Source organism: Sarcophilus harrisii, chromosome 3, assembly GCF_902635505.1.
Source record: "Sarcophilus harrisii chromosome 3, mSarHar1.11, whole genome shotgun sequence".
Lineage (NCBI taxonomy): Eukaryota > Metazoa > Chordata > Mammalia > Dasyuromorphia > Dasyuridae > Sarcophilus > Sarcophilus harrisii.
Window position 1 is genome coordinate 149,266,099 of NC_045428.1, and position 22,528 is coordinate 149,288,626.

Below are 22,528 nucleotides of genomic sequence, written 5' to 3' on the forward strand. Positions count from 1 at the left end.
CTGATGCTGTTGTTTCCACAAAAATATGCCATTAAGAAAACAACATCATGAGAACAATCGATTCCATAGGAACAAATGTTATGAATGAGCAATTACTTAAATAATATTGACAGTGAGATTAGATTACAATGGTTTAATGTTATCATTGCAAATTGTTATAAAACACAGCAACATTAGGTTGAGTTTGTATTGAGTACCTAATGCAAGGACTAACATATAAAGCAAATTAGATAGGAACCCTGCCTTTTAAAATCCTATCATCTATTATTATAGATGTAGATGCAGATATAAATGAAGCACTTTAATTAAAAAATTAATTAGATTAACTTGTAATTACATTATATTAATTGCACAGTGTAACAGAGAGCTGGCTGTCAGGGAAACCTGTATTCAAATCCTGTGCGATATATGCTGGCAACATAATGATGGGCGACCTAGGCAATTCTCTGTAATGGTGAATTATAAAAGAAGGTGCTGAACTACACAGGTAAATGGAGATACTTGCCAGGAGAAAGATTCCTAAACAGAAGTCAAAGATATAAATAGGAAAAAAAGAAAAAACATAAAAAATTTGAATTTTCTGGGAGGATATCAACTAACAATGAGCTACATTTTTTCCTTTTCATCTTCTTTCATATTTTAAAGCACATACATGAATTCTAAGTTACCTAATCCTACAAGGTTATGTGACAATTACAAATCACAGAAGACATGAGTAGGTTCTCCTGTGAATCATCAAGTATAATTTAAACTTTTTGGTATAAATTTCTGTCCATTCATTGATATTATTGTCTTAAAATTACATCTTGGAAGAGAACTAACAGTAGCACAAACATTTTTAAAAATCTGCTCTAAATGGCTATAATTTTGCCTTTCCTTCCTGCCCTGTTGGTCCAACATCCCAGCAAGCCCAAAGGGACTGAAGGCAGTTGGAGCCAACCTCTATTGCTGTGGTTGCAACAACAAGAATACAAATACAGCTTCAACTTAGATTTCAACATGACTCCAGCTTCTTCCATTCTCTAGCTCCTGCTGCTTTCCTTTGTTATGTGAAATTCTGTTTTCTAAATAAAAAGCTCAGACAAAGAGTTCAACTGCCCTCTGCAGTACAGACAGCTTTCTGTAGCAAGCACAGAGGACCAAAGATCATAACTCCAAGAAAGAAAAATCACAATTCTTAAGTAAAAACTACGGCTCTCCATAATTAGTTGAAAGTCTTACAGAACCCTGAACATAATTTGTACTTTCAAACATTTCCCATAATTAAGATCTAGGAAACAGTTACCCAGAGGTCAGCTTTAGCATGCATGCCATTTTAGCATGCATTATTTGAGCAGCGAGAACAGATCTGGGTTGACATATTGTACACAAATCACACAACCCTATTATCAGGTAGTTTATTAAAAGGGTATTTAGAGAATGAGTAATTTTTCTTTTCTATAAAATTTAAAAGAAAAAAAAGTTTAATTTTCAATTTTCCCAGCAATCCCTGAATTGCAATCGCAATTAGTGTGAAAAGCCTAGGAAATTGAAATGCTTAAAGCAGTTCAGTAAAATATGACACATGTGGAGTAAAAAAAGTATAAATGTTTACATGCATTATTAAAATAAAAATCTTGAATACTGTTTTTTACATTTAGTGAAAAAACTGAATCTTAAATTTAAAAACATATGAAAAGAAATTTATAAATCACTTAGGTTCAATGTTTAAATAAAGGTTGTTAAAAACAATACTAACTGATTGACTTTAGGCAAATTATTGAACCTTGCTGAGCATCAGTTTTCTTATTTGTAAAATGAACTAGTTGAACTAGATCTCTAAGATCCTCTCCAGGTCTAAAGGAAGAGAGAAAATAGATTTATTAATTTTTGAAAATAGAGAAGTAGTAGGGTTCTACAAATGTAAAATGCTGCATGAGACAAAGTTGTTATATTATTGGTTTTACATAACTGTTGGTCTTTGACAAAAGAGATCTCTCACAAATCAGGAATAATTTGTAAATAAGATAAAAACAAACAAAAATAAAAATGCTATAGTAAGTTGAAAATAATTTATAAATGTTTAATTTTTAATAAATTTTAGAAATTAGAACTAGAAGATATCCTAAGAGTCCAATTCCATTTTTTTACAACTGAGAAAATTAGGATGGGAGAGTATCATGGGGGAGGGGGAGAGTTGATTTATCTAATGTCACAAAGGTAATAAGTAGCAGAGCATGAATGTGATTTTGATTAAATCCAGTATAGTCTTTCCATCATATTCTTGTGTCTTCTACACTAAAATGACATTATCACTTAAATTTTACTTAGCATCTAAATAGCACTCCACAGACAGATAGTACCTAATAATGCACACTGAATAACTAAATTCAATTAAATTCCATAAGAATTTAATGGTGATTTCATCCTGGGGCTTCCATTCTGGGGAAGAGCCAAGGCTGGGCTTTATTTTCAATCCCTTCCCAGGTATACTTCCGACTTTTAGGACTTTACCATGATGTCTCAGCTGCAATCTTACCTTGGAATTTCTCAGACCTTCAGTTTTCTCACCCTAAAAGATCCATCTGCCATGTAATCCCTTTCTCTCACTGATGACTTTCTCCTGGGGTCGTCAGTACTTAGCTCAAATAAATGCTTAATAAATGATTGTTGCCTGCCTGTAAATGTGTTATGGACCAGTGGGGTACAAAAATGCATACATAATTATTTGATATCTTTGAGAAGAGAAAAAACTACTTATTTTTGCATATTTGTGTTGACATAAGTGTTGGTTGACAAATTCAGCTTATGGTGGTTTTTCCCATATGTGATGCTTTTACTGATTCTAACTGAAGTTCTTTTGAAAAATGGGAAAGATAATTCTCAAATAGGTTCTTCAATATACTACAAAATTAATAGTGATTAACAATAAAATGAGTAAGTTAATAGCAATTTTAACATAAAGTTAAATGAAAAAAAAAATTTAATTCAGCATTTATCCAGTTTGTCTGCAATAATCACCATGTTGTAATTGAGTGTCATTCAGTTGTTTCACATATATCTGACTCTTCATGATCCCATTTGGGGTTTTCTTTCCAAAAATACTGGAGTGAATTGTCATTTCCTTTTCAAGCTCATTTCACAGGTGAGGAAACTGAGATAAACAGGGTTAAATGACTTGACCAAGGTGTAAAAACTAGTAAGTGTCTAAGGTCAGATTTGAATTCAAATGTTTTTTGGTATCACTTCTTAAAAAGGAGTATTATTACTCCTTTTTACATCCCCATGTATTGGGCTTCCCATTATTTTAAAAGCTATTCACACATTAAATTTAGTATTGCACAATGCAAGAATTTACTTGGATTTTTTTTTCAACCTTAAATATACAAATATCATGAGATCCTTTATTTACAAAGGAGATCTTATGATCTAGAGGAAATACTACAGGTTGGAGTTGTTTTAGCCTTCACAGCTCAATCCTTTTGGAATCCACACAGATGAAGTCAATAAACCTGTTGATGCCTCAGTTTTCCAATATGAAAAATAAAGAATATGAAGATCATATTATCTTTCTTTTAACTAAATTATTCAGAGAAGATAATGAAAGTGAATTATATAGATCCTCCAAAGAAATCTGGAGAGGAATCCTTGGAGATTCCTTGGATCCCTGGAGAGGAATAAATAGGGAGTTAAGGGATTAGTATCTAAAATAGAAAAGCAGATCTATTAACATTTATTAAATTAAATCATAGGCAATTTATTTTTGGTGATATTAAAAATAAAAAGACAAGTCAGCAAGTAAAATTAGGGAGACGCTTGAAGGAATTCATTGTTCTTTGGTTGACTTTCCAAATTGCATAATGACATAGCTAACATTTACATAGTACCTTGATGTTTGCAAAGTGCTTTACAAATATTATTTTACTTCATTTGCATAACATCCCTAGGAGATAGGTGCTATTATTATGTGAAAACTGAAGTAGACAGAGGTTAAATGATTTGCCCAGGGTTACAGAGCTAAGTAAAATGACTAAGGAAGGATTTGAACTCTGGTTTTCCTAAATTGAGGCTCGCTTCTATAGCTATTGAGATACCTTGATGCCCAAGTAAGCACCTTTTGTGCTTTTCTTTAGCTTCATAAAAAGACCAACTATTTATCAGACCTTTTAACATAATTTCATATTCTCCCTGAAGTACTATTTTCTTGTTAATATGACAGAATCTAAAAAGATATACAGAACTTTAAGTTAATTTGGCAGCAAGACAATTATAACACTCTAGAAAGATGGAAATCCATATTTTAAAGATCTGAAATTCAATGTCTCTTAATAGCCCACTTCAATATTTGATAATATATATTTTCAAGCAATTCTTATTTATCTTTTATACTTTCTGATTTTGTATTGGGTTTCTTTAAGAGTAAAACAAGGATAATTTCCACAAGGACCTACCTCCCAGGGCTGGGAAGTTTAGTTTCCTCCTCTATAAAGTAAAGGGTATGGATGAGATGATTTCTAAAATCCCTGACAGCTCTCAGTCTTTGATCCTTCTGGGGGGCCTTCATCAATCTTCTTGACCTATATCTTGCCACTGAACTCCAGTGATTCTGGAGGTAAGAGTTAGGCTGATGACTGCACAGTCCAATCTCACTTAAATCCAATTCTCTTGCAAGTCAAGACATCACCTTGTCATCAGTCCCCTTCAAGGTTCCTCGTTCAAGAACAAAGGATGGATAACAATAACATCTATGACCCTATGAAAGTACTATAGAAGTGTGAATTACCATTATTATTTAATGCTGTAGCTTGGCCTTATTTTTGTTGTTGTTGTTTGTTTTAGGTATATGGTAATTCTTTTCTGTCACTTTTCACTTATAATAATGAGCATTCTAGTAGCCAGAATTTTCTAGCTGCCTATTCTACAGTGAGATGAATAGAAGTTATGAGTGGTCTGTGCTCAGAAGACTTGAAAACTCATGTGAGATAGACAAGAAATAGACATTTGCTTGTCTCAAGTCTTCAGAAGAAAGGGAGTTTTAAAAAGTCACTTTGTAATCAAAGTCTTTCAATAATCAAGGGGTAGTGGAATGACCACAAAGTCCAGCTCTATAATAAATACATAGTATCTCTCCTATCTTGGGGGAACAGGGTCATAGTTATTTATAGAGTCACATAACTTATTCACTAGTCACTTTCCAAAACTTTTAAGACTTCATATATATATATATATATATATATATATATATATATATATATATATATATATATATATATATATATTTTTTTTTTTTTTAAACATAGACCTCTGAGGGGGAAATGGCTTCAGCTTTTATTCTGGGAATATTCTGGTAGCTAAGACCATAGAGACAACTTGAAATTTACTTTTCCAAGATTATATCAACCTGAGTACTTTTATTAATTTTTTCCAAATATCTGATATTTTCAGAATTTAGCTTCCTTCATTTCAGATACAATTTTATAATTATTTTTTTAAAATCTGTCACTTCTTATAGACTTCTAAAGCTTTCTGCTTCCTTTCCTTCCTCACTGTTTTATGAGTTTAGGGGAAAGATTTTTATCCTTTTTTGGCTTTGCTAAAGTCATAGATAGCTTTAACTTTGTGCTTTTATGAGGTTCCTTTTCAAGCACATTGACACTATATTGGACTGGTTACTAGACTGGAGACTTGTTTTGTAAAGTACTATTTTCTAAAAAATCAACATCACCAAATATGCAATTTAGAGCTATACAAATATGTGTTGCCGAAAGCATTCTGAAGATACAAATCCTATCATCTTATGCAGTAGTGTTTTTAATGTAGGCAGCTTCATTAGGTTAACTTATCAGTTGGCTGGAAAACTCAATTAACCAGAACACCCAATTTCCCAAGGTTTATTAAATGAAGAGTTACTATACTTGACCCATTATTGCGTCACTTTACAATGTGAATTTACAATATGTATATTACACCTAGATAATAATCTCATTTCTTTTAAACTTCAGGTCTTGTCCATTCAATTTCTACTACATGTCTTTCATATATCCCTTTTCTTTCCTTCACTCAGATAGCTTCTATTTGCCTTCTGTACCTATTGTATGACAACATACATAAAGAACGCTAGATAGAATATATACTGGATTTGGAGTGAGGTAGACTCAAATTCAAATTCCACATCTGACACTTCCCAGTTGTGTGACTGTGGGCAAAGTCATTTGATCTTTTGTTTCCTCATATGTAAAATGAGGATAATAATAAACATAATACCTATTCTCTGAGGTTGTTGTAAAGCTCTAAAGAGATGATGTCTGAAAAGTATTTTGAAGACTTTAAAGATCTATATCAATGTTAATTTCTCATGACTTCTTCCTGAACTACTACTGGGAAGGCCTTCTAATAGTCTCCCTGACTCTAAAAGATATCACTAAAATACAGATCAACTGAAAAACCTTTAGTGGCTTCCTATTACCTCTAGGATAAAATGCAAAGCTATCAACATTGTATCTGAAGCACTCTGCAATATAATTCTTACCTATTGCTCCCATTACTGTATTCTCTTTAAAATGGTCTTTTAATTATTCTCGGAACTGTGACTATAATATTCTTAATCATGTATTTAATGTGTTAGGTACTGTGGTAAATGTTAGCATACAAAGGCAAAAATAAACCAATTCTAGTTTTTAATTCTCTCCTCACCTCTAGTTTCTTTCTGAAACTATTGCAAATTTTTTTTCTTGATATTTTCCTTCCCTTTTAAAATTATATAGTACAATTTTGTATTTGCTAATTTGTGCACATGTTGTAGCCCTTTGGTAGAATGAAAACTCATTGAGGAGGAAGAATTTCATTTTTGTCTTTGTATCCCAAGTGTTGTGCATAGAATAGGTGGTTAATAAGCATGTCTGTTGAATTGAAAATTTTACTTTAAAACTTTTAATCATTTCTGACACATTTTTCCAAATTTTGTTAAAGCTATGAAGCCTATTTTTAATTAAAAAGATCTATCAGGTAAGTAAGCATCTTATGCAAGGCACTGTTCTAGTTACCAACAATACAAAGACAAAAAGAGAAATAATGTTAATTGTCAAGAGACTTACATTCTATACCATACCTGAGCAGGAATAAGAATAACAACATGATTCTCTTTTATCTACTACAGTTAAATATCTGTTAAACTATAAATGCTATGTGAATGGCTCAAAGTGAATGTTCCATTTATTAAGTCTCCCAGAACTTTTTCTGTCATAAATTGTTCATGCATCTATAATTTGTGCAATTTTTTTTCTTTCCAGATCAAATGCCCTATTTTCAGTCTAAAGAAACTACTGTTTCTTTGGGCATTTCTTCAGTTTAAAGGAGTCATGTTAAAAGAGAATATTCTGATCATTCTGGAGTCATATGAAATTGTAAGAGTATGAGTTTATCCATTCTACTTCATAATTTTTATATGACATATAAGTTCTATTGAGCCTCTAAATGATGTGTCAGTTTATTTTAGACATTTATTGGTAATGACTTTAGGGCATGATCTTCCAGCTGGTTATTAATGCAGATTTTTTCAAACTGTGGTAGTCACCATCTATAAAACTCTGGGCTATTCTTCCCTCTTCTTCAAAGAGTTCAATGCCCAACAATCATTCTATCCCAATTTCTGCCCTCATAAATTATAGACGACTTCAAGACACATATTGATATTCCCTCAAATGCCTTAACTTTCCAGTTCTTCCATCTATTCAGCTGTATTCTTCTATTTCAGCTTACATCCATACAGAGTTGGACAAATCCAATATCCACAAGAGTTCTACTTCCTTGTTCAAGAATTCTGAAGTAACCAAAGAATCCATTTGTAAAAATACTGGCTCAAATATATAGACTGTGACCATAAACAAAAAAGTAACTGGCATCAAATCTAAAGCTCCAGTAAAACCAAAGAAAACATAGATACAATTATAATGTTTTTCAATTAAAATATTATAGATAACATATTTAAAGACCTTAATTAAATAGATGAAATGAAGTAATGTCAGTTATTTACTTTGAAGGCCCAGAGGTAGAACAGAAGATTTAAAACTACCCCAACATTAAAAGTCCTTGCCTGTTCTTCAGAAAGAGATAAGCTATTCTTTGGTATACACTATTCATGTTTCAGAATTCTCTTTTTTCAAACAGCACTTTGCTGGAAGTCTTATATAGAGCAGGTATTTGAGGATTTGTTAATCTCATTAAAAAGATTTAGTTTTTCTTTTGCTCCTGACATGTTTTAAAATTATTTTTAAAATTTTTATTTCAATCTGTAGTAAACAGATCCTACATGCCTACTATATATATAGCATTATCCTAGTTACTATGGAGAAATTAGAAGGATAAAATTTTTAAAAGCTTCTTAGTTCAAAAAGCTTCAAATTTGATAAAGGAGAAAAGTAAATAAATAGCTTTTAGTACAAACCCCAGGGTCCATGTCTGGAGAAGATCACAAGGTTCCCTTTATTCTGATCTCTTCCCCCCCCCCCCCCCCCATACTATAGCTTAAATATTTAAAGGGAATTCATTACAAAGAGTTAGAGGAAAATATACAATTCATCAAGATGAAGGGTAGAACATGGTAATTGATGAAAAACATGAACTTTTTACAATTTACATAGGCTCTTATAATTGAATTCTGCTCCTCCACCAGTTACTAGATGCTTGTCTGACCAAAGTCAATTAACAAAGTTTAGTAAAAAGAACTCCTGAACTGGGGTCTGAAAAAATATGAACATTTTTACAATTTACATAGGCTCTTATAATTGAATTCTGATTCTCTACCAGTTACTAGACGTTTGCCTGACTAAAGTCAGTTAACAAAGTTTAGTAAAAAGAACCCCTGAACTGGGGTCTGAAGATCTCAATCTGAGAACTGAATATGCTACCAGGTCTCAATTTCCTCATCTGTAAAACAAGGGAATTGGATTTGAGTAAACACTGGGGGTTGGAATCATAGCCTGGCCACTTCCTAAGGCCAGGCTCTTGGGCCAATCACTTCGTCTTTCTTGACTGAGCTCAGCTTCCTTGCCTATAAAATGATGATGTTGAGGTAGATGATTTCTAAAGTTCCTTTCCACCACTAAGTCCTGAACTTAGACCAGATGACTAATAGTTATCTCTACTAACTACAACAGTCTGTGACTTTATTTTCATGGAATTCAGTGCCATGGTTATATAAAACTAAGCTCCCCTTAGGTGATTTCACCAAAATGCCACCACCCCTACAATTATTTCAATGGCTAATTTGGTCAATTTGATCTCATATGAATACTTGTTTAAGATAACATTTTGACACATGGCTATTTTGAATAACCATTTTGATGATGTTGAATTTTACAAAGTAACTACAAAAGTTATGGGAAAATATTAAATACTTTTTAAAATATATGGTGCTGTGCTTGGTGCTGTGCAAAAAACAAACTTTTTCTCATTTGGATGGCTGAGTTTAAATGCCCTTAAGGAAAATTAAGTATTTTTAATTTATTAAATATTCCTTTAAATATTATTTTCAAATGTTCATCAACTTACTTTAGCATTGAGAGGACACACAGACAGGGCACTCTTGAAAAGCAGATCTTCATTTCTCCACTGGCTACAGCGGGTAATACAACGTACCATATTTATGAGTAAAATCCCTAGTACAGTTGCAGCAATGAGTTTCTTAAAGAAAAGAGAAATGTGTTAAATTTCACTAATAGATCCACCATAGTCCACTCTATTAAGCTTCAAGGGTAATACCTTTTTCTTAGTATGTTTGCTTAGTATTCCAAATCCATATGTTAGAAGCACGCAGTATCCAATACTGGGGAGGTAGATGACTCTTTCAGCAACAACAAATCCCACTCTGAAAAACAGGTTACTTGCAGGAAGAAATGGGATAATGAGAAATCCCAATCCCAGAGTGAGGATTCTAGAAATTAAAGAATAGTAGAATGGCTATACTTAAGCTTCAGAAGAAAAATATGCATTTTTGTCATAAACTGTAAGTATTAAATTAACCACTTTGAAGACTATGTCACGCTATCTATCATCAGAAAAGCTGTATGAAGACAATTATCATCAGTGGGAGTTTAATGTGGCAATGAAAGTAAAGAATAAGAGATACTCTTGAGGTGTTTTTTTTTTAAACCTCATGGTAAACTTTAATTTTTAACCTCATGGTTGACTTTTATTTTGTTCAGATCTTGAAGCCTTATCCTGTAAGTATAAATAAAATGATTTGTTATCATAACTGTTCTTTTTTGTCAGTGTCAAAAATGTTAAAAGAATGTATATTGCCAGCTTATAATAGCATATATTGTTTGGATGACCTGGAGAATATATGATATATTATTGTCAGTCATCAACTAATGATATTAGAACCATACAACCTGGGATACTATGTCTACCAATAATTCAGATCAAATTATTGTACTTGGCATATGACATAGCAAATTAGTATATAAAAAAATGTACAAATGAAAGTTTACCCATTAGCACATCATAACACTCAAAGCCCCCTCATCTAACCCCCTATTAATAGGTAAAAAAAAAAAAATCAATGATTAAAGAGATTAAATGATTTCCCTAATATTGTACTAAGTGGAAGAAGTAGATTTTGAATTTACTTCTTATTCCACATTCACTGTTCCTTCCACTGTACTCTTAACACACCTCAAATATTCTTTTTTTGGGGGCAAAACAATGGGGATTAAGTGACTTAAGGTCACACAGCTAGTAAGTATCAATTGTCTGAGGCTGCATTTGAACTTAGATCTTCCTGATTAAAGGGCAGGTATTCTATCCACTGCACCACTTAGCTGCCCCCCAAAATACTTTTTTGATAGTGGAGTGTTTTCTACTAATTGTCTGAGAAAATTACTTTGAAACACAGAACACCAAAATTTACAAATATTAATACTCTAAAAAATTAAGTAAAGATGGGTCCATTTTTGTAAGCTTATTAACAAGAATACTCTTAAGATACTTTATACCATTTAAGTCCAGAAGTAGCTCAATAAAAATGTAGGTTTAAATATAAATAATTGTTTTAGAAACTTCATTAAAATACTTCATATAACATAGTTTTATTTTAAGAATCATGAATATGATAAGTGAAAATATGTTTTGCTTTGTGTCTTTCTTTGATGAAGGGACTATATCACCTTCGACATTCTTAAGCAAAGAGAAAGAGTATTAGTCACTCAAACATAATTGTGGAAATAGGTTACTGTTTCTGAGTGAAAGAGATGATTACAAACAGTAAATGGAAACAGAGTGATTATAAGTTAGATCAAATTTGAGGCCGCCTTTTATGTATTTGGTTCTTATGATATTTACAAAAACCAATCCCATATCCCTTGTAGAAATGACTGCATGAGGACAAGAGTTTGTTTTTCTTTAAAACTACAACCAATTTAAAAACACTAGCAAACTCAGAACTTAATTTATTTTGAGAAACTAATAATTTAATAACAATAAAAAGACTTTTGCTTACAGGAGGATGTAAACCTACTTTTCTTCTTCACAAAACACAATTGTTTTTTTCCAATTATTTTCTCAATAACCTTTTTAGAAATAAAGAATACTCTCTTTGGGACAGCAGTTTATTTTGTATCAAACCATGATGACAGAATCACTACAGCTTTCATAAGGGTATTTTTTTTTTTTAAAAAGAGAATTGTGAAATGATGGCCACAACACACATCAATTACACTCTCTGTTCTGACCATAAATTACTCTTTACCACCTATGGTGTTAAGGATCTCAAAATGCCACTTCATGGGGATTTAAAAAAATAAAGCAGCCATCCATACCTCTTCCTCCAAGTTTGTATCCCACTAGTCATTTCTGGTGATGGGCCCAAACTGGGATGAAACTGTAGTAATTGACATGAATATTTATTTGAAACATAATTCTGGATATTGTTTCCATTGAATCATTAAAATGATCAGTACTGAATTACTGTTGACTCAACCTTGGGTAGAGTTTAAAATTCAGCACTGCCTCTTACCTTCTCTTATGGCTGTCTTCAGAGCATAGAGCTTGGCATATTAGACCAATTAGGCAGAACCAAAGTGCTGCTAGTGCAATTATTCTCCAGTCACTGACTGACTTAATAAGGGGTATGCAGCCCATTGACCAATCAAAACACAGCCACCAGGGACACAGCAGCAACCATGCATTCAATGAATAGTAGTAATTATAGTTTATAGCCTGTCAGTCAAAAGGAAAACAAACATTTATTTGATACTGAACTTAAAAAAAAAATCCTATCTTCACTTTGAGGTTTTTAAGATGTTTCTTGTTAAAAAATAAAGTTGGATGAAGTAAATCTATAAGATTTTATTTGGGACAGGGGACAATATTTTGTAATCTGGCAAAACTACATTCAGATTTCAACAAATAAAATAAACAATCCCCATTTTAAAAGTACCAGAATAAAAAAGGCAATTTGTTTTAACCTGAGGTCAAATTATATCCCTATGTACACAGTGACATATACTGTTTGTAACATTAAAAAGTCGATGCGGGGGGAGGGGGAGGGTGGAGAAGGGGAAAAGGGGGAAATTTGTTCTAGTCCCCGAAAGCAGCAGTGTAATGGAATTCTACTATAGTTTCTTAAATCCTTCTTGTTATATATAGCACAGAAAAAAACTGCCATTTGATCACCTCCCTTTTTCCTCCTCTTGACTTTTAGAAAAATGAAGTAAATCCAAATAATTTTTAAAAGGTCTTCATATTATTGGTGGATAAAACTAATGTCTCTTGACACCTATTATCAATCCAAAATGTTCTTCAATGAAGATGGAATGGGAGGATTAAGAGTACTAAAAATCCATTAAGGCAGGAAGACAACCTTGTTTTTTAAAAGAAAGAATAACTTTTTTCTTTCAAACACAAAAAATAAAAAAAAATAACAGTCTCTTACCTTAACTCCTAGTGCCGAGAACCAGTTCTAAGAATAATCATTAATCTTAAAAAATAAGCACTAACTATGCTATCAAAGGTAGATCTGAAGGACTCATTACCAATCAAGGAATGGGAATCTTTTTTTAAACAAAGAAACCCAAATGGCATATCTCCAGACTCACTCTGATAAATATGCTATCTGCAAAGGATGCTGGGTTGTCAACTTCAGTAAAGACTGGTGGCCCAGTGCCCATAATTCTCCAGCGCATATAAAGTATTGTTGCCCCTCCAGAAAACAGGAGAGTCAGTCTGAAGAGAAGACTCCCATTCTTAAGCCATCCAATATTCTAAAAAACAAAACAAAACAAAAAACAAACAAAAAAAAAAAACAAAGATATTAATACTGACTGCAGTAATAGCCAAGCAGCAATGGTGCAGTTAAACACACAAGACAATTCTGCCTTAACTTCTTTGATTATTGTATTTTTAAAATGCAAAAGTTTCATTAAACATAATGAAGACAGAATTTTAATCTACTGTAGTACTTCACATTTTAGATGTCTTGAGTAAAGAGAATATACATACTTACCTCCAATGATTTTTCTTTATGTCGTACCTTCTGAACAATTTCTAAAATATTTAATTTACTTATCACCAGGGCATCAAATACAGCATTGAAACCCTATCAAAACAACAAATATACTAATTAATTATGGAAAAATTGATCTCTGTTTTATATCACTATGCAAACATTATTGTAAAATAGACCAATAAGTAGAGGATTAGATTGCAAGGCTGATAAGGTCTTACTTATCTCTCAAAAAAATAAATTTTATAATTCTACATTACAGCAGCTCAGAATCAATTAATATGTCAAATTTTCATCAAATATTCTATCACTTTGTGACTGTACTAATATCACATAATGCTTTTGAGCTTTATTCCCTCTCTCCCTTCTTCCCTTCCTCCCTTTTCTCCCTCTCTCCTTCCTTTTCTTCCCTCCCTTCCTTCCCGTTTTTCCTTCCTTCCTCTTTTCCTCCCTCCTTTTCTTCCTCCTCTTGTGTACCTTTCCATTGGCATTCCCCAGTTCATCTCAATGTTCAGAGGTGATAAAAAAAAGACTGAAGATGAAATGAAATGTTCAAAAAGCATGAGAAAAAATAGTGGAAGGGCAAGCTTGTAGGAGATCAAAGGAGATTTAGTGATCCTAAAGCAGAGATTTAAATGTAATTCCCCTATGAATGAAGCTCTAGTGTCTCCTTATTGCCTCTGATAAAATGCAAACTTTTGTGTTTGTTTTTTAAAGTCCACCCATCTGTGAGACTTTGAGGAAAGTTTCTAGTTCTCTCCTGTGCCTCAGTTTACTCATCTATAAAATGAGGGAGGATAGCCCTATTAGATAGTCTATGATCCTATGATAACTTTCTTATTTCACATTATTTTCCTTTATATCTCTTGTATTCCTGCCACCAAAATGAATTACTTGCTATTCCCTGTACAAAGCCTCTGTATGCCTCATATACTCCCCTTACTAATCTTATTTTTATTTAAAGTTTCATTAAGATGCCCACTCTTACATAAATCCATTCCTCAATAAAAAAGTTCAAGTATTCTCTCACTGAAATTTACCCTGTATGTACTTTGAGTTTACTAATCTGTGAATATACAGTATTCCATGTCTTTGTCTATGTGAAAGGAGGGCATGCACAGTATCATGAATACATGCTTCTGAATTAAATGGGTTTTTTTTTGCACACCCCATAGTGACTAGAGTAATATGATTAATAATTGATAATATAGTCTTTGAAAAGCAAACACATCATCTCATTCACAACAAAACTGAGTTAAGTATCCTTCAGGTATTTTCCTAATTTTATGGTTAACAGGAAGGGAAGTTCTAGAGATATTTCCTATTTGTCCACAGTCATATGGGATACCTCTTTCTCTGATTTCAGGAAATTTCATGAAAAGAGAAAAAAATGTTTAAATTACAGATCTTCTTCTGACCTCTATCCCAAAGCAAGAACTCCCTAAGTCGCCCACTTTAGCTCAGAGATTCTCCTCACTTCCATCCCAGACCAGAAATTCCTCTTTGACTCCTACCCACACTGAGAATCCCTGAGAACTCAGCTCAAAGACTCCCTGTGACTCCCCCAGCCCAGAGATCCTCCCCCTCTGACCCTGTTAACCTTTCTCATCTCAATAAAGATTTGAAAATAAGCTGGAAAAATGCAGGGAAATCTACCTTATACTCTGGTCTCAGAAATTTATTATCATGTAATTTTTAAGCAAGTCTCTGTTTGTCTCAGTTTCCTGATCTTTAAGGAGGAAAATATAAACTATACCCAAATCCCAGGACTGTTATGAGGATCAAGTAATATATTGATGATGAAATGTTTGAAACAACAACTGGCATATGGTAAGCACGGTATATATATATATATATATATATGTTGACTATTGCTTATTGCTATTATTTCTTAACTAAATATAATTGGATATTAGATTTTAGATGTAATTAGTATAAGGTTAATAATATTTTATGTAACTGCATTCAACAGAATTGATATCATCTAATAACATGTTTTATTTCATGTTGCAAATATATAGTACTGTGTATGTTATTTTATTTCTAAATTTTTCTTATATTGTGAAATTTGGAAAAACCGTTATATCAGAAATCCTGTTAGAAAAACAACTTTTAAAAAAATTTGAATGCCATGAGATTATTTGAATTTTTTAAAAAATGTAATAAAAATATATTTGAAAATTAAATACTTAATGGAATATATTTTGTCTTAAAATAGATAATGATGATGATGTTTCCTATAATAATGAGTTTTCATTTGAAAAGTTTTGGCTGGGGCAGCTAGGTGGCGCAGTGAATAGAGCACCAGCCCTGAAGTCAGGAGAATCTGATTTCAAATCTGGTCTCAGACATTTAACACTTCCTAGATGTGTGACCTGGGCAAGTCACTTAACCCCAAATGCCTCAGCAAAAAAAAAAAAAAAAAAAAAAAAAAAAAAGCACTGGCTACCACTTATAAAAAATTATGAAAATAAAATGTATAGGGGTGATTTAAAGATTTAACTTAAATACATCAACCTAAGTTAATTATGAGGCATTTGTTGGGTCTGAAACTCCTGGATGTGGTAAGTTTTAATTTATTAAAGGAATGAAATGTAACTGGTAGGGAAACAGTATTAATAGTATTCAATAATACTAGTCAATTAATGTTAGTAATATTAATTAATCGGTATTAATAGTATTCAATAATACTAGTCAATTAATGTTAGTAATATTAATTAATCAGTATTCAATAGTATTCAAGCCCTAAATTGTGGCTAGTGGAATTTTGCTATTTGTGATAAAAAATCTTGACTATTTTACTGCTGTTTTGAATCCTGATTACAGGAATGGTTGTCTGAATTGTCATGAAGTTAATAGTAGAAAATGGCATGTGTTGCGGGATGTCCATCCCTGAGAAAAAGTTGAGGGGATGACTTTGAAATGACCTAAGGTAAGATCCTCTTAACTATTTCCCCAATTTTTCTATTTCTTTTATGAAGAGGAAATTTCCCTAACCTGGTTATTCCTGAGCCTTACGTTTGTTACCCTGTGACTATATGATTATGGCTTATACCTGGAAGTTTTTCCTTATTATGGAATATATCAGAATAGTCTGTTCTCACTTGATAGTTTTCTTGACATTGTTTTGACTAAATCTATTAATATATTCATACTGGAACATCTCTGAATTACCATAATAGGATGCAAGTATGAAAAAAATCTTGTAATTTTAATTTGTATTTGTAGTCAAATTATGATATAGGGATATCCTCTAGAAGAGGAAGATTAGACAAAGTAATAAGACAAAGATATAATAAAAAAGTTTTCTCATTAAATGGAATAGTAATTTTGAGAAACAGAATAAATGTTCTAAAAATATTCTCTATTTCTCTCTCCATTCATCATGAAGTTTTTGTTTTGAGTTTTTAGCTTATAAGTTGTTTTTCCAGGATCCACATATGCAAAAATATTTGTAGTGGCAAAGAACTGGAAAAGTGGATGCCCAACAGTTGAGGAACGACCGAATAAGTTATGGTATATGAATGTAATGGAATATTATTCTTCTATAAGAAATGATGAGCAGACTGATTTCAGAAATGCCTAAAAAAACTTAAATGAACTGATGCTAAGTGAAGTGAGCAGAACCAAGAGAGAACATTGTACATAGTAACAACAAAATTATGTAATGATCAACTGTGATGGATTTGGTTCTTTTCAATAATGAGATGATTCAAGGGAATTCTAATAGATTTGTGATTGGAAAGTACCATCTACATCCAGAGAAAGAACCATGGATATTGAATGTGGATCAAAGTATAACATTTTCACCTTTTGTTGTTTGTTTCTTTCTTGTGTTTTTTCCCCTTTTGCTCTGATTTTTCCAGCACAGCATGAAGGATTGCACATGTTTAACATATATAAAATTGCTTCTCTTAAGGTGGGGGGGGGGGAGAGGGAAAGAGAGGGAGAAAAATTGGGGGCACAAAGTTTTGTAGAGGTAACTGCCGAAAACTATCTTTTGCATATATTTAGAAAAATAAAATACTATTAAAATGTGAAAAAAGAAATTGTTTCCCTCCCTTTCCTATTTCCTTTGAACTTTATTTTTATTTTTCTTGTATCCTTTTTTCTTTATCTTATATACAATGGATGGAATACTAGATTTGGAATCAGAAAGACTTTTAAGTTCAAATCCTTTCTCAAACACTTAATTAGCTGAGTGATCCTGGACAAATGGTTTTAGCTATCTTACCTTTAGTTTCTTCATTTGTAAAATGGGAATAGTAACAGAATCTACCTCACATAGTTTTTGTGAGACTTAAATGTAAGCACCATACAAAGTACTATATAACTGCTAGTCTTTATTATTAAATATGCAAATCTATATAAATCATCACCTTTTAACATTTAACAATTTAATACAGAGATTCTGATGAGAAGATGCTAATATCACTTACTTAATCTTAACTTGCTATCAAACTTTTCTTGGCAGCTCCATCAGTGCCATGATTTAGTTAAGAACTTTCAATTTGAGCTAGCCACGTCCTACCTCTTTCTCATTCCCCCTAAATCTACCCCCTTTCCAAATCCTTAATCCTATTCTCAACATCATGAGGCAAAAACTTCGAGGAAGTGGATGAGGAGCAGAAAAGAGATTCTTCTTCCTCTGATACCTTTAACATCACTATTTGGTTTTCTTTTTAAGCAAGGCTTTAAGTGAGGCTTTTCCTCACTTCACTCTCTAGGAGAAAGTGTAGTAGTCTTTCTTTCCCCTAATTCTACCTCCAGCTGGAGCAGTATTATAAAGTTTAAGCTGGAATAGTATTATAAAATTTAACCTATTTAGAACACTTGTTTGGTTGTTTAAAAAAAAATTCTGCCAAGTTTCCTTAATACTTAGAAACTGACTTCTTTTATACTGTTTTAGCCTGAAAGATTTCTTAAAAGATTTCAGTAGCAATCATAGTATGAAGTACAATGTCTTGCATGCAGTAATTAATGAATAAATATCTTTTAATAACAATGATAATAGCCAACATTTATAGAGTACTTACTATGTGCCAGGTACTATGCTAAGCTCTTTAAAGTTATCTTATTTGATCTTCACAGCAACCTTGGGAGATAAGTGTTATTATTATCCTAATTTAACAGGTGAGGAAACTAACAAAAACAAAGATTAAGTGACTTGCCCCACTTATAGGGCAAAATTCAGTGACAGAGCCAGCCTCATCAATCTCTCATAACTATCAGCTTAAACTCATGAAGTTTCATTGCTAGGAATGAAAATGCTTTTGCTATATTACTGCCATAAGAAATAAGGAGAAAGAATTACCTTAAAGAGCCACCCTATCAATCCCATATGATTCATTCTAAAAATTTTGAGTCCATTAGAAAACAATCATATTTTCGTGGTAGTTCCTCTCTCTCTTTTTTCTTGAGACATTTGTAATGGATCAGTGTTATTTTTAAAATTGAAATGTTCTTGCTGATCATTCTTTACAAATTACAGCTTACAGCCAATTTTCTATCTAAAGTAATATTCATCATCACTAGAAGACCACAACTAGTTATTCTTGAAAGAATCATGATTTCAAATAGGCATTCAAATACAGATATAGATGAAAGAAAGAAAAGCTTTGCATCTTACAGTATCATTCTATAAGGAATGGGGAAAGAACATACTATATACAAGTATAAATTAAATTGTTTACATGAGGAAATATACTCTATGAATTAATAACCCACAACGAATTCAATTGGTGGCTATACTCACTCAATATGTGTTACTAGGAAAACTTGACCAAAATGCCAGGATGAGTCATAACAATATATATAAAAGGGCAACTCTGTCACAAAGTGGCAGCAACATGAGAGTTGAAACAACTGGCAGAGTCCTTACCAGTACTGTAATCCCTTGTTCTTTGCATAGCATAGCCATGGCACTCAAAAGAATACTCAGCAGCACCCAGAATATAGAAAATTGAGTTCCTTCCTTGTTACCTGTCAATTAAGATAAATTATAAAGATTATTTGGTGCAATTTAGAAATTTGTCTCTATGAGGAATTATAAAAGAGACCCTAAACATTTACCTTGGGTAACCGCTGTTTAAGAAATTTCTATCAGTCTCTGGGAGCCAAATGATGTAGGAAGAACACCAAATTTGGAGTCAGGTGATACCACATTTTAATCTTGGTTTACTTACTTGCTACCTCTATGTCTTGGGGCAAATCATTTAATTAGGTCTAATTTTCCACTCTGTAAAATGAAGGGATTAAATTTTTTTTCAGGTTTATGATCTAAGTTTCTTCCCGATGTTTTTATTTCTCAGTAGAAACAAAAAATACACACAAGAATATACTTATGTTAATTCCCCTTACTGCAATCCATGATTTACTTGAACTACCTTTACTGTTCCTTATAAACTTTGTTTCATTCCCATCACTGTGCCATTGGACTATAATGTTTTTCCTCCTCCCCTCCACTTTATAATCTTCTATTTCCTTCAAGACTCATCTTAAGTGTTACCTTCTACACAAGGGGTTTTCTGATTCCTTTTAATTGCTACTGCCTTCCCTGACTATACTGCCTTGTATTTATTTTGTATTTTATATATATATGCATACACATGTATATGAATACGTATATACATATGTACATACATACAAATGTAAATACATACACACACATACACATATATGTATATGGCAGGGTGTTTTCCACAATAGAATGTAAACTCCCCGAGAGCAGTTAATCTCCCTGAATCATTTTTATTATCATAATTTTAATTGCCTAAGTAGTGTTTGACATAGAATGGGTACTAAATTGTTGATTGACACCCATAATTAATTAGAAATAACCTCCTGGTAATGCTGATTTCTACTCCTCAGGTTTTGATATTGTTATCATGTGCTCAAAAACATATTCAAAAAGCTGATTAAATTAGCCCTGGCAACAAAGTTTCTTTCACATAAGCCTTGAGAGTTGGCAACCTGTCTCTTTCTAAGATATCGACCACCTAATAGGTTATTCTGGAATTCCTGCTATGATCTTTGAGGGTCCATCTGGTGTTAAGATGATTCCTGCAGGAATGCCACCATGATGGGAATGATAAGAATCTATCCTAAACCTTCCTAAGGTGGCACTAGGGTTTACCATTACAGAGGCACCTAGATGTCTGAAGGCTGCAGAGGTAACTTCACAAAGCTTTTTGGAGAAACTCCATACAATATATAAATGTACAAAGAGCTTTCTTTCCTCGTTCTCTACAGTCAGCACACTATGTGAGGGAAGGCAATGGACATTTTTGTAGAGGGATGTGGTTCTAGTCTTTGTAAATGATATGTACAACTATGTATAGGGGTGTTGCCTATCAAAGAATTCTAAGATTCAATATTATGTATCTTAACAATCCTGCAATGCCCTGCTATTGCAACATGTATCAGGAATTTCATATGGAGAAAAAGTCTCCTACGGCTTTTTTTCTAAATCTGAGGTGACCCAAGTAGAAAAGATAATATACTATTATAGGAGGGAAAGGGCAGCCAAGTAATCAACAGCCTGACAGGCAGAAAGAAGACTGACATAAAAGACTGTCCTTAAGAGGACAAGAGAAATTGTTCCAAGATGCAAACTTTCAAGTCTAGTCAGTCCACTGTTTTCACATAGCTCATACCACCTGAATACTCAGGATGAATCCTTCACAGCCTCCAAATTATGCTGTTTTAATTGAGCTGAGACATTTAGTTGCATGAGGTGAATTTGTTCTCAGTTGAGTACCCCGAACCATGCAAAAATCAGGATTTTTCATATACAATAAGCAGAATGGACTTTTAGAATCAGTTGGTTCCCACTTAAAGTCTGCAGGATGAAGTTACCTGCCTGGACCCAATGGCATAGCTCTGAACATCTTCTTATTCACTAGCAGGCTTTGATTTGATTTGATAGATGTGTATAGACTAATATTCTTTGACTCCCCCCCCCCCCCGCGAGATTTCATTTTTTAAATTAAATTTATTATAAAAAATTATTTTTAAAACATATGCATTGATAATTTTTCAACACTGACCCTTGCAAAACCTTGTATTCCAAATTTCTCCCTTCCCCTCATCTACTCCCCTATATATGTTAAACACGTTAAAATATGTTAAATTCAATATATGTATACATATTTATACAATTATCTTGCTGCACAAGAAAAATAAGATCAAAAAGAAAAAAAGTGAGAAAGTAAAAATACAAGAAAAAGGTGAAAACAACAAAAAGGTAAAAATGCTATGTTGTAATCCACCCTCAGTTCCTACACTCCTCACTTTGGGTGTAGATGGCTCTCTTCATCACAAGATCATTGGAATTGGCCTCAGTCATCTCATTATTGAAAAGAGCCACGTCCACGGGAATTGATCATCATACAGTCTTGCTGTTGCCATGTACAAAGATCTCCTGGGCCTGCTCATTCATTTCGCATCAGTTCATGTAAGTCTCTCCAGACTTCTCTGAAATCATCCTGCTCATAGTTTCTTATAGAACAATAATATTCCATGACATTCATATACCATAACTTATTCAGCCATTTTCTAAATGATGGGCATTCACTCAGTTTCCAGTTTCTTGCCACTACAAAAAGGGTTGCCACAAACATTTTTGCACATGTGGGTCCCTTTCCCTTCTTTAGTATCTCTTTGGGATATAAGCCTTAGAAATACTACTGGGTCAAAGGATTTGCATAGTTTGATAACTTTTTGAGCATAATTCCAAACTGTTCTCCAGAATGGTTGGATCCATTTACAGTTCTGCCAACCAATGCATCAGTGTCCCAGTTTTCCCACATCCCCTCCAACATTCATCATTATCTTTTCCTGTCATCTTAGCCAATCTGAGAGTGTGTAGTGGTACTGCAGGATTGTTTTAATTAGCATTTCTTTGACCAACTGTGATTTTCTCTGAGATATTTCTACATAGAAGATCTGGAAACACAAATTTTCCAAAGGAAAATTTGGAACAAAAGGTTTTTCAAGGGTCAGTGCTGAAAAATTATCAACGCATATGTTTTAAAAATAAAAAGCTTT

General features: G+C 32.8%; 1 protein-coding gene across 1 annotated transcript in view; it reads right to left on the reverse strand.

The window, feature by feature from the left end:
* TMTC4 (transmembrane O-mannosyltransferase targeting cadherins 4) overlaps window positions 1-22,528 on the reverse strand; it is a 93,486-nt gene that overhangs the window by 19,494 nt on the left and 51,464 nt on the right. Inside the window, exons 6-11 of the mRNA XM_012546242.3 lie at window positions 19,362-19,462; window positions 13,481-13,573; window positions 13,074-13,238; window positions 11,993-12,195; window positions 9,739-9,910; window positions 9,529-9,660 (exon numbers count right to left, since the gene is read on the reverse strand). Of these exons, the coding sequence (XP_012401696.2) occupies window positions 9,529-9,660; window positions 9,739-9,910; window positions 11,993-12,195; window positions 13,074-13,238; window positions 13,481-13,573; window positions 19,362-19,462 (866 nt within the window). The remainder of the gene's footprint in view (window positions 1-9,528; window positions 9,661-9,738; window positions 9,911-11,992; window positions 12,196-13,073; window positions 13,239-13,480; window positions 13,574-19,361; window positions 19,463-22,528) is intronic.